Here is a 13,380-nt window from a genome sequence, read left to right as displayed (position 1 = left end):
TAAAATATTTGTGTAAATCCCAAGTAGTGTGATTATTGATATGTTTTTAGAATGTATTAGGTGTATCTCATTGTCAATAATTCATCTAGAGGAGTTTTCGAATTAAGACTATGGAAAAGACTATGATAGTATTAAAAACTACTTAGCTGGGCTTCCCTGCTGGCGCAGTGGTTGAGAGTCCGCCTGCCGATGCAGGGGGCGCGGGTTCGTGCCCTGGTCCGGGAAGATCCCACATGCCGCGGAGCGGTTAGGCCCGTGAGCCCTGGCCGCTGAGCCTGCGCGTCCGGAGCCTGTGCTCTGCAACGGGAGAGGCCACGACAGTGAGAGGTCCGCGTACCGCAAAAAAACCAACCAACCAAACAAACAAAAAACAAACTACTTAGCTTTCTAGAAAAGAAGTTTTTGTCACAAGCATTGGCTGTATTGTGTACATTTATCATATCAGTTTTTAAATTTCTTTTTATGTAGAAAAATTAATGTGTATTTTCAAGTTGTTTAGGTATGTTTATTAAGGCTCAAATTCAGAAATGTTTATTGGGATGGGTGGTCTGTGTTAAGTGCAACGAGAAACTAGATTCCGGTCTAGAGAATCTGATTTCCAGAGTTTATCATGGTGACGGGGTTGAGGGGGCAGTCCATTACCTGAGTTGTTCCCAGATGACTCCCCTAGTGCCTTATATGCCCTTTTATGGAAGAAAGGTACTTTGTTCTCCAGTCCTAGATAAAACTATGCTCCTCCTTTGTATTTTCTAGATATTGATAGACACTAAACCTCTTAACTTTTCATTTTCCCCTATTTACCTTGAGCGCTTTTGTGCACCATTCTTATGTCAGGTTTATCCTGCATTACTTCTGTATTTTCCAGTTTTCAGTTACGTTCTCTATATTTTATGTATTTTGGGAAGCTGCTTCTAAGTCTTGTTTTGCACAAAATAGATAAGCAATCTTAAAAACATGCATATACGGTTCCTGAAGAGCCTTAATTTCTTCCATTTTTAAGGTTTCCATTGGATGTGTGATTAATCAGTTACAGTTTATGGTGTAAATAAGTCTGTAAAGTATTAAATATCAGCCTTTCATTTCTGATATTTGAATGCTCTTTGAAGAGGAAACATAATGCAGTAGTAGTTCATAATAGTGGTGCGTTCTTTCCCAGATCCTTGAAAGTTAACAATCTTAATCTCCAGTGTGATCTCTGAACTCTTACTATATGAATTTATGAAAAAATAGGGTGTGATAGTATAAGCTGATGTGAGGGAAGCTTCAGAGATCTCAGTTTGAAATAGTGGTACATGGGAGAAGATTGGAGAGGTTATTTGTACTGCAGATCTGTTAAGTCTAGTAAGAAAGTAGAATAGGTGTAAACCATTGTGTTCCTTTATCCTTTAAGATAGAGAAGACAAACTCATGAACCAGGCAGCTACTTAAATGAGTGAAGTGGGCCCTGGTGTAAGAAAATGTGATGGTAAGGGATCTGGGGAAACTGGAGCAGGCCTGCACCGTCTGATAGGGGCTACAGTTGTTGCTGTGCTGGAAATGTGGGCCCATTATTCTCGGAGATTCCATACTCTTTTGTAAAATGTCTTGATTTTTAAATGTCTATAACCAATTCAGATTAAAAAAAAAAACCAAAACATTTCAGTGTGGGCTACACAGCTTGCTTCACCAGTGTGCTACTTCTGCATTTAAGGGTTCTCTGGGGATATCTAAGGTTTGGGATAAATCACTGGTTTTTTGTAGTTTAAAAAAATGAAGCGATTTATTAACTACTATAATCAAATACTTTTTTTCATTTGCATTTTAGTGTGGGACTACAATACTGGCAGAGTGGGAGCGCCATTAGTTTGCTGTGAAATCAAATTAAAGAACTGGGAGGAAGGTAATAACCTCTTTTAACCACAGAGCATTCATTTGTATAATATTAAACTTTAGAATTGTGCTTCATTTCCTTCCTTACTTTAGAGAGTAAAATCACCCACAGTGCTCACTTTTGTCCTTTATAATAGAAATAGTTTATCTAGAGCTGTATGAATGCATTTATTTTGCTTCTTTCAAAGATGACTTCAAAGAATTATAATTGTTTTTATTTGCTTACTTTATTACATAAATGCAAATAAGAATTACGGGAAAAACTTGAGAAATGTGCTAAATAAATAATGCCCATAAGTTACAAATGAACATATTTTGTAGAAACAAAATCATATAATTCATTCTATGAAACTGAAGATTTTTACCTGTTTTTTCTTTTTTCTTTCCCTTCTCTGAGGGCTTCAACCCAAAATTATCAGAAGGAAATTTTTACTATAATTACATGAAAATGTATTGCTCATGCCATTTAAATACTAGTCACTTCTTAAAAATTTTATATGACCCTATTAGCATGTACATGTTATCTCTGATTTGTCTGGGTGCACTTTTCTTTTATGCAAAGAGAGTCTAAGGCTTGGGTGTCATTTTTCAGCTCTCTTTTAGCAGAACTAGTGAAAATGTTTAATAAGCTTAAACATGGAACCCTTCTGAAATTATCTGTAAGGAATAAATCTTCTGAATATATAGTAATTTGATTTTATACGGAGATTTATTCTCAAAATGCACAATTTAACACTTTTATCAGTTACTAGTATGATATTTAAGAATCTCTACAGAATCCTTAAAGGAATTGACCAGTGTCGTCCATATGTAATTATTTTATACAGTAGATGTTGGATTTTTGAGTTTAATTTTTTTCTTGGAATAGTAGTTTGAAAGCAGAAGTGCTTAGGGTTAAGCAGCTGAAAATTTGCAACTAGTTTTATGTTGATGAATTTTGTTCGTAGTGCCTGCCTTGTTTCCTTTGGGAAACGCTGATTGGATCAAAATCAGATGTCCCTATTTAGAAACTAATAGTTTCAAGTATTCACACGATGCACGCAGGGATAAAAATGTTGAATTAACTCTAAATTATTCTATGTTTGTTAGGGGGATACTTTAATACTGACAAACCACATCCTAGGGGTGAAATTATTATTGGTGGCCAAAATGTGACAATGGGATACTACAAAAATGAAGCAAAAACAAAAGCTGATTTTTTTGAAGACGAAAATGGACAGAGGTGGCTCTGTACTGGAGATATTGGAGAGTTTGACCCTGATGGTTGTTTGAAGATTATTGGTAAGCGAAGTAATACTTTTTTTCTTTAAGTGGATGTTTCCAAAATAGCTTTTCAAAAGAGAGACTATATATTTAGAGAAGCTGCTTAATAGTGTAAGAATTCATCTTTATGTAGTGTTGGTATGGTCTCTGCATTATCCCTGGAATATAAAAATGTACAATAGGGACTGTGTGGAATTTATAAGGCTTGACATATTATGAGGTCTCAAGGTCTGTTCAACAGCAGTGGTATTTTTTTTTTTTTTCCTGCGGTACGCGGGCCTCTCACTGCTGTGGCCTCTCCCGTTGCGGAGCACAGGCTCCGGACGCACAGGCTCAGCGGCCATGGCTCACGGGCCTAGCCGCTCCACGGCATGTGGGATCTTCCCGGACCGGGGCACGAACCCGCGTCCCCTGCATCGGCAGGCGGACTCTCAACCACTGCGCCACCAGGGAAGCCCAGCAGTGGTATTTTTAATTACTACTAGATAATCCTTAAAGAGTCCAGTTCTTAATAGGGAATATTCATTTTTGTGAATTCTTTGCTATCTGGAGGTTATTAGGGCTCTTTTCCTGTCAGAACCATGTCCTTCCCTTGCCTGTGAGAGCTAAGGAAGGCCTGGCAGCTCAGTACTAGGACCTGTGGGTGAGAAATACCTTCCCTGCTTCTCCTCTTAGGTTCTTTCTCTCAGTTAATGGCACTTCTATCCCAGTCGTGCCATCTAGACACTGGCAGGAGATGAGAACCTCTTCAGTCAGCTCCCCATATCTAATCCATATCCCACTGCTTTACCTTATGACATATGCCTCAAGATCATTCTTTCCTGTCTGTCCCTCTTTCTGTGATCGTAGGTCAGGCCTGCACTTTCTGTCACCCTATTGCAAGAAATTCCTTTCTGTTGCTGTGCTTACCCCCGCTGAATGCACCCTCTCGCTGCCGCCGCGTGATTACTAAACCCCCGTCTCACTGGCTGCTTTCCCGCTGAAGACCTTTCCTCCTCCTATAGCTGCAGTAATTCAAGCTGGCACGGCTCTCTTCTTTGCCAGTGTTCTTCCACTTGGCCACTGCTCAGTCTTCCCTCAAGACTCAGCTCAGGCCTCACTTGTGGGAATTCTTTGAAAATCAGCAGGTTGGAGAGTCCTAACACCTAGTACTACTGTATCGTATTAAAGTGATACGTTTTGTCGTCCTGCTTCTCTTCAGTTAGAATGTGAGCTTTCAGATGGCATTGAGTATATTCTTGACCTTCCTGGTATTAATGTATACCAGGAACAGAACCTGTTCAGCAGAACATGCCTGAAGCCCTGATGATGGGGTCCCTTAATCAGAATCTAGTTCTTTAAAAGAATATATTTAGTCGTACAAAAATAAGGGCCTAATTTTATGTGTTTTTAATTTTAGCATAACTACTATAGTGAACTTAATTGATAGCAAATTACTTAGGGAATGGCCAATATTTCTATGCATTAAAGGTATAATAATATTGTCCTCCAATGTGCCCCTCTCCCGGCCTTGTTTTTGCGCAGATCGTAAAAAGGACCTTGTAAAACTGCAGGCAGGAGAATATGTTTCTCTTGGGAAAGTGGAGGCAGCTTTGAAGAATCTCTCACTAATAGATAACATTTGTGCATATGCAAACAGGTAAGAAAGTAGAATTTATGCTACTTTTACTTAAAACATTTGGTGTGCTGTTGGCATTTCCTTTCTATGCCGGCCTTCTTTGTAAAGTGATACCAAGAACTCTTCCTTCTTATCCATTGTCTCTGGGAACGGCCTGTTCTCATTACGGCCATTAGCGATTCTTCCCTTGTGATGCTCCTCTCCTTATCTTCTGTCCCTGTTTTCTGTTTTACATCTCAGTGCGGTGTTCTGTGTGACAGGAAGGGGAAGGAAATAAAATCCTCCTCCCTGCTGCCTTGCTACCTGTCGCCCTGCACAGGGAAGCTTCCCACAGCCAGTCCAGAGGAGAGGCGAGTAAAGAAGGAAGTTGGGGGGTGGGGTCAGAGAGCAGTGCTCTGCTCCGTTCTTACTACCCCCTGTCAGTTTGAGCCTGCTTGGGACCCTAGCCAGGTGTGGGCTTCCGTTCCCCCTTAAGCCATGTTAAGCTGTGGCTTCATACATAGCATCTCGAGCCCACGATGATATAGAGGCAGCTGGGAAGGAGAGTTTAAAGTTAAAATCCCAGAAATGCACTCTTGGGAAATGTGTTGGAATTTCAGATTGGCACTCTGATTACATTTTTTCATAACAGTATTGCATGTGGCAATCATTCTCCAGGGTTAATGATCGGATATTTTCTGGCCAGCCTGGGACCCTTACTGCAGCAGTTGACATAATGCTTATTATGAAAAGATAAAATCTGGTGTTAGGAGAACCAATTTAGAAATAGGCTTTGAGGTACAGCCCACTTTAAAGATTTACTACATTGGTTTATAAATGATTCTGCCCTTTGTTAGTCATGAAGTGTTTTCTTTAGTGATGCTACAGTTCTGGATTTTCATATGTGATATTAACCAGAACCGACCTTCTCCTGATGCCGCTGCCATTTCTTCAGGTCGCTGCCTTCAGCGGGCATACTCCAGAGTTCCTCTAGAACACATATTCCCACAATAACAAAGGAAGAAATATGTATAATCACAGTACTTTGATTTGTTGCCAAATTTTTTTAGAAACAGTTTCATATCTACATTAGCTTTCAGTTTTGTTTAATCTGTTGATGTGAATTACTGATTTTTTAAGGATGAATTTTCTGATTTTGTAATTTTCTTTTAAAAAAGCATAATTCATAGCAGTTATATACATAGTTGAAATTTATCATGAAATGTCAGGTTCAGGTTTCTTTAGCAGTGAATTCTGCCAGAGCACCGCAGCGCGTTATGAATCAGACAGCAAGCGTGGCGGTACCAGATACGCCCTCACGCGTGTCGCTTGGGATGGTGAAGAGCTGCTCGCTAAATGTCAGCGTAGCCAGTTAACCGCAGTTAACGCGGTGTACGCCGTGTGGTGCCTTAACCAAGTTGCCCTTTATTTCAGTTATCATTCTTACGTCATTGGATTTGTTGTGCCGAATCAAAAGGAGCTAACGGAACTAGCACGAAAGAGGGGACTTCGAGGGACTTGGGAGGAGCTGTGTAACAGCTGCGAAATGGAGAATGAGGTGCTCAAAGTGCTCTCTGAAGCTGCTGTTTCAGGTGAGAGAGTGTTCAGCTGATTCTGAGAACTGAGATGGGAAGAGACTACTTAAGCTTGCTTATCCTGTTTTTGCTACAAGGGCTTAGGTTACATTTCCTGCTTAGAAACCAATCATATTTTCCCACCATTAGTAGGGAGAAGAACGTACTTATCAGTCCCCCACTATAGCCCCTTTAGGGACACACAAATCATCCACGCCCACCACTGATGGACGTGTCTCAGAATGTCCTCTTCTCAGCAGCTTCTGTTTTCTGGGTTGGCCCTTTCTCCACTCTTCTCAGCTGTTTCCAAGGCCCTGCTTAGCTTCCTGGACACCCCAGCCCGCAGTGAACCGTCCAGGACTCTTTGCTACACTGTTAGTGTGCTGGTAGTTGGATGAACTCATGTGTCCTCCACCCCTTGTGCGTGTGTGTGTGTGTGTGTGTGTGTGTGTGTGTGTGTGTTGAGGGGTGAGTGCAGAGAGACTTCGTTTAATGTTGTTGGTTTCATAAAAACAGCTGTACCTTCTGAGTCATGGGTAATACAAGTATGCATTTTTATTCTCCTTAGATATGTTATTCAAGATTATGAAAAATGTAAATTGCATTTATAGTTAATCAGACGAAATCATTTTGACCCTTTATTTCAACAGTAATTGTGTTTTGTAGTATGTCAGCTTGAAAATAGTTTCCAACTTTTTCTAGGTAACTTGAAATCCTTGGTCTGATGCTAAATTGAGTTAATTAATGGATATGAAATTAGAAAGCTACATAATTTCTAAGTAAGGTAGAATACTGAAACAATAATTAAGCATAATTTAAAATGTATATGCCTTCTTGCTTTATTTTTAAATTTTATGTGTATGTTAACAGCTCTGAGATATAATTCACATACCAAACAACTTGCCCATTTAGTATATACAATTGCATAGTTTTTTAGTATATCCACAGAGCTGTACAATTACCATAATCAGTTTCAGAACACTGTCATCACCTCAGAAAGAAATAGCGTGTCTGTTAGCAGCCACTCCCCACCATACCTCGAACCTCCTAGTCCTTGGGGACCACTAATCTTTCTGTTTCTATAGATTTGCCTGTTCTGAAGATTTTGTATAAGTAGAACCGTATAATAGATAGGGTTTTGTGACTGGTTTCTTTGACTTAGCATGTAGTGTTCATCCATGTTTTCTTGTCGTAGCATGTATCCACACTTCATTCCCTTTTATTGCCAAGTAATATTTGGTTATCCATTCATCAGTTGACACCTGGGTGGTTTCCAGTTTGGGCTGTTAATGAATAACGTTGCTGTGAACATTTGTACGCAAGCTTTTGCGTGGATATACTTATTTATTTCTGTTGTTAGATAACTAGGAGGAGAATTGCTGGGCCTCTGCTAACTTTATGTTGAACCTTTTGAGGAACTGCCGGCTATTTTCCAGAACATATTTTTCTAAATATTTTCCAGACAGTTTTTAAAAATGGTGGCACCGTTTTACATTCCCACGAACGTTGTATGAGGCTCCAGTTTCCCCACATCCTTCCCGGCGCTCATTATCGTTCAATCTTCGCCATCCTGGTTCGTGTGAAGTGGCCTCTCATTGCGGCTCTGATTTGTATTTCAGATGGTGGTTTATGATGTTGAGCATATTTTCATGTACTTAATGGCCATTGTATGTCTCCTCTGGAGAAATGGCTGTTCAGATTCTTTGCCCATTTTTTAAGTGAGGTTGTCTTTTTATTATTGAGTTGTATGAGTCTTTATATATTCTAGATGCAAATCCATTATCAGATATATTTTCTCCCATCCTGTGGGTTGTGTTTTTACTTTTCTTGATGGTATCCTTTGAAACAGGATCCTGATCCTTTTAATTTTTTTTTTTTTTTAATGTTGAGCCTTCTTTTAATTTATTTTTATTTTTGGCTGTGTTGGGTCTTCATTTCTGTGCGAGGGCTTTCTCTAGTTGTGGCAAGCGGGGGCCACTCTTCATCGCAGTGCGCGGGCCTCTCACTGTCGTGGCCTCTTCTTGCGGAGCACAGGTTTCAGACGCGCAGGCTCAGTAGTTGTGACTCACGGGCCTAGTCGCTCCGCGGCATGTGGAATCCTCCCAGACCAGGGCTCGAACCCGTGTCCCCTGCGTTGGCAGGCAGACTCTCAACCACTGCACCACCAGGGAAGCCCAGTTTTAATTTTTATAAGATACAGTTTATTTGTTTCTTTTGTTGCTTGTGCTTTTGGTATCACATCTGAGAAACCGTTGCCTAATCCAAGTTACAAAGAAATAGCGCTTTGTTTTCTTCTAAGAGTTTTATAGTTTTAGCCCTTATATTTGGGTCCTTAATCCATTTTGGGTTAATTTTTATATATGATGTAAAGAAGGGATCCAACTTCATTTTTAAGCAAAATCTATATTAGGTTTACACCAGAGAAACAGAATCAGTAAGTTAAATATATTAAGAAACTTATTGTAGGAAATTGGTTTACATGATTATTGGGGGCTGGCTAGACAAACCTGGAAATCTGTAGGGCAGACTGTTAAAAAAAAAAAAAAAAAAGGTGCATTGGAACTCCTAGGCACAAGCCAAAGCCCCTGTCCACAGGCAGAATTGCTTCTTGTTTGGGGGTGCCTCAGCTCTGCTCTCAAGGCCTTTCAACTGACTTAGTCATATCTACAAAACCACTTTCAAAGCAACACCTAGATTAGTGTTTAACTGAATAACTGGGAACTCTAACCTAGCCCAGATGATGCATAAAACTGTCACAGCCCACCCTTTGTCAGCTTGGCACCCAGATACATTTCCTTACACCATAATTAATTTCCAAGTAAAGACAGTCACACCTAACATTATACACCTGTTCTGCGTGCAACTGAAGATACATTAACCTTTTCCCCAGAAGTGGATGAAGACCCTTTGACTGATTTTTTTCTTACTCTTCTCCTTTGATATCCTGTAACTTAAATACTGTGATATAAAGTGAACTTATTAATATATTGTGATAAGAGAATAGGAGGGAAGAAAACAAAAATATTGGCTTAACATATATACAAGCATATTCACAACAAAATAGGGAAGAAATACTCATAATTATACTTAGAGTCCCCATTTCTTCACCTGGTCATTTGGTTGTAGCTCTGTTCATTTTTCTAAAACCTGGTCTAGATGATATCACTGTACTTAACTAACGTCATGTTGAGTCAGGTCGTAGAGTGCGGTGCCGACTGAGCGCTTAACAGCTGAACGTGGGCTTCCAGTGCTTGCCTGTGAGTCTCCCCACATCTCCGTAGTGTCAGACTCCTGTCCCTTAAGAACTGTGTCCCTGCCTTACTGCTTTTTCTCATAGTGGTTTTTCCTCTTAGAAACCACTCCTGACATATTCTTCATCTTTGAAGAATAAAACTTTGTTATTTCTGTTTCTTTTTACAGGTTAGAGTTAATATATCATTTTTGTCCCCAAGGCACTTATACCTTTTAATTCAGTTCTTTTAAGGTATATACATTATTATGGCTAGATGTTTACCTGTTTCCCGGTAGTATACCAGTTGAGAGCAGAAACTATTCATTTTTGTATTTTAAAAGAATGTTTAGTAAAGCACTTTATACAGTATTTTTTCCCTGGTAAATATTTGTTAAATGAATGCTAGAGAAGTAAATCAGTCTTTTTAAGGAAAGGTGTTGCTTCAAAACTACATCTCTTTTCCCTGTCTCCCCCCCCCCCCACCGCCCCCTTTCAGTTTTCCACTGTTGAGGACCTACTTGGTATCAAGCACTGTGGGAGAAGCACAGTAGTGAGGAGACATTCTTCCTCAGAGCTCATGGCGAATATCGTGGCTCAGTGACAAGATTCTGTTTAAACTTTATTATTTCTTAGTTTCTAAAGTGATTTTTAAAAATAAATTCAAAGAAAACAAATAGGTGTAACGTAAAAAGTGACATTTCCTTTTCCTTAATCCTGGATCCTAGCCCCCTAGAAGTATGCGGTTTATTTTGGTGTGTACCCTTGTCGTACACATCTAGTTGCATATAAGTTTATCTAGTGTTAAAAAACAAAACAAAACTTCTTTTAAACCTAACAATATATTGCAGGTATCTTTATATACCCATACCAGATAGATCTAACTCAATTTTAGTGACTGAGTGTTGTACGTTTTATGCCTGTATCATAATTTATCCAACTCCTTCTATTGATGGACATGTAGATTTTCTCAGCAGTATTTTGCTATTGTAATTCTCATACATAATCTGTTTCTTCTTGTATTTCTGAGGGATAGATTGTTTAGAAGTGAGATTTATGAGCTGTTGGCTTTGCATTTTGATGAGTGCTCAAAGACTGAGGAAGTTAAATTATTTGCCAAGAATTTTAATTGTATATTTTTCATGACCTTGCATTTACATTTCTTTTCACCGTCTCAGCAAGTCTGGAAAAGTTTGAAATTCCAGTAAAAATTCGTTTGAGCCCTGAACCGTGGACCCCTGAAACTGGTCTGGTGACAGATGCCTTCAAGCTGAAACGCAAAGAGCTTAAAACACATTACCAGGCGGACATTGAGCGAATGTATGGAAGAAAATAATTATTCTCTTTCAGCATCAGTTTGCTGCAGGGAGCTCAGATCAAATAGGAAAATACTTGAAATGCATGTCTCAAACTGTGAGGCAGACTCCATTCCTCATATTAAACCTAAACTGTTATTTCTCATGACATCACCATTTTTAACTAACAGGATTAGTAAAATATTAAGACAGCAAACTTGTGTCTGTCTCTTCTTTCTTCCCCTCCTCCAAGTTACTTTACCACCTAGGACTGCACTTGTCAGCATGAGGACTTTTTTGAATCATCTTGGGGGAACAGTGATTTTAAAACCTCAAGTTTTTAAACATGATTTGTATGTTCTGTATAGTGTTCAGTTTGTAACTTTTTAAAGTTTGGATGTATAGAGGGATAAATAGGAAATAACAAGAATTGGTTATTTGGGGGACTTTTTTACTTACAGTATTTAAACATGCAAGGGTATGGATGTGAAATTATGTAAATTTAATTCAAATGCTTATGAATCAAATCATTGTTGAACAAAAGATTTGTTGCTGTGTAATTATTGTCTTGTATGCATTTGAGAGAAATAAATATACCCATACTTATGTTTTAAGAAATTGAGACCTTGTGAATATATGCCTGACAGTGTCTTCTTTATATATTTATTTTTTCTTAGAAAAAAAATTAAGTTTGGTTGGTCCTGCATGAAACAAAATAGCAATAGAGGGTTATGGTTTCATAGTAAAGAAGAAAACACAGCAAGGGTAGCACCAGTGGATCATTCATCTCTGGTAGTTTACCATCAGAATATCAGAGTCTTCTAGTCAGCTGTGGAAACTAGGAAACTAAAGTTTTAGAATTGGGCACAATTTGAAAAGTTAAGGTAGAATTAAAAAAAAAAAGGGATGGAACGTTATTCTTTATTTCATTGACTACATGTACATTGAGTTGTCTGTGTTTATGACATATTAGTCACGGATAATTATTCTGTCCCACTCTACTTTTAGTCTAGCTGTTTAGTGATATATCTCATTTCCAAATTAGGATTATTTTCTTGGATAGTTTGCACTGGGTGTGTGTGTCAGCCACTGTCAGTGTCTGTTGGCACCTTATTGAAAAAGCACCTTATCTTTTCTACCATAACCTTTCTACACTAGAAAATGAAATAATTGAGAATGCTTCTAATAATAGCATTCTTACTATGATACATGAGCATTTAACTTTATAATGAGGTGAGTTAAGATTTAATTTGCAGGTTTTTAATGTCAGTGTGGAAATTATTTGTGATTCTAAAAATACTGTATTATATATAGTACGTCTTTTCATATGTATTGCTTGTCCGTTGTTTGGCTATTATTAAGAGTGATGTTGCACCAATTAAGATGTGTTTAGACTAGGATGTAAAAAAATCATAGGTACCATGTTTTTCATGTCATATTAGTTATTTTCTTGATTCTCAGTTACTTTGGGCACCAAGAAGGCAAAACAAAACAAAAATACACATATGTGAAAAGGTATGAATGTAGATCTGCGTAGGATAGTGGGAGTGTTGAGGACATGTAACCCTGTAGTTTTTGGCCATATCATGAACACATCGTATTTGGAGATACTGTAATATGGTGTTTTTTGTTTTAAACTTTTCTTGTATTCATGTATATATTTGTATTATGTTTTGAATGCTTTTCTGGTCATAGTTTAAGTTTTCACAGAGTTTTGAAAAACTGCCAAGAAGAAGTAAAAATAGGGAAAAATTAAATGGAGCCTCTCTAAAATGTTGTGATCTAAACATTAAAGTTAGCTTGGGTGGACAGAATTTGTTTCTGATGCTTTATCTTTAGAATTATTACTTGCTTTCAAATGACTTTTGGAAAGTATTTAGAAAAAACTATTCAGCGCTTCAAAGGAGAGATATCAGTATAACTGTGACTTGAAATAGTGGCATATGAATATGTAGCTTATCACTGATTCAGAATAAAAGTTGTTTCTTTTCAGAAACATCTAATAAGACTGGCTTAATCTGTACATAGTCCCATTTTTCTCTCTGTCTCTCTTTTTTTTTTTATAATTCCTTTAATTCCTAAAATACCAGATGCCAGGTGTCACATGCCACAGCAGAATATGAAATTAAATAAGTAGAATCCCCTTTCCAATTACTTTCTAATCCAAACCATGTTTAGTGACTTGGAAAATAGTACGTTTTAATGTTATCCTTTCAAAAAAGAAAAAGTTGGTTGATTTTGGGGGGGGGGGGAACCACCCAACAACTGTAATTTGATTATAAGAAAAATACTGGTTTAACCAGAAGATACTTGGAGGGAAACTTTCAGGAATTTCACAGTAAATGGCTAAGTCTAAATAATATACACGTCTGAAGAGAGACTATAGATTCTAAAAGGATGTCTTCTGAGAACTGTTGTTTCCCAGAAGTAAGCTACATGAAGAGTTCTTGAATCTCTCCTGTAAGTCTAGCAGTTTACATCAGGTAGATTGGTGGCCACCTCTGTCCTGTCGTTCCCCCCCCCCCCCCGACCCCGCCCCGCCCCACATCCCCA

General features: G+C 38.4%; 1 protein-coding gene across 4 annotated transcripts in view; it reads left to right on the top strand.

The window, feature by feature from the left end:
- ACSL3 (acyl-CoA synthetase long chain family member 3) overlaps positions 1–12,762 on the top strand; it is an 82,248-nt gene extending 69,486 nt beyond the window's left edge. For all 4 annotated transcript variants that reach the window (XM_082658705.1, XM_082658704.1, XM_082658706.1 and 1 more), the window contains 5 exons: positions 1,805–1,879; positions 2,959–3,150; positions 4,657–4,771; positions 6,164–6,321; positions 10,711–12,762. In XM_082658705.1, coding sequence (XP_082514831.1) covers positions 1,805–1,879; positions 2,959–3,150; positions 4,657–4,771; positions 6,164–6,321; positions 10,711–10,868 — 698 coding nt within the window. In that variant the 3' untranslated portion in view covers positions 10,869–12,762. The remainder of the gene's footprint in view (positions 1–1,804; positions 1,880–2,958; positions 3,151–4,656; positions 4,772–6,163; positions 6,322–10,710) is intronic.
- The last annotated feature ends 618 nt before the right edge of the window (positions 12,763–13,380 follow it).

The sequence above is a fragment of the Grampus griseus genome (genome assembly GCF_964374135.1).
Source record: "Grampus griseus genome assembly, chromosome: 7".
Taxonomy (NCBI): domain Eukaryota; kingdom Metazoa; phylum Chordata; class Mammalia; order Artiodactyla; family Delphinidae; genus Grampus; species Grampus griseus.
Note: the sequence above shows the minus strand (reverse complement) of the source record. Positions and strands in the feature narration are given on the sequence as shown.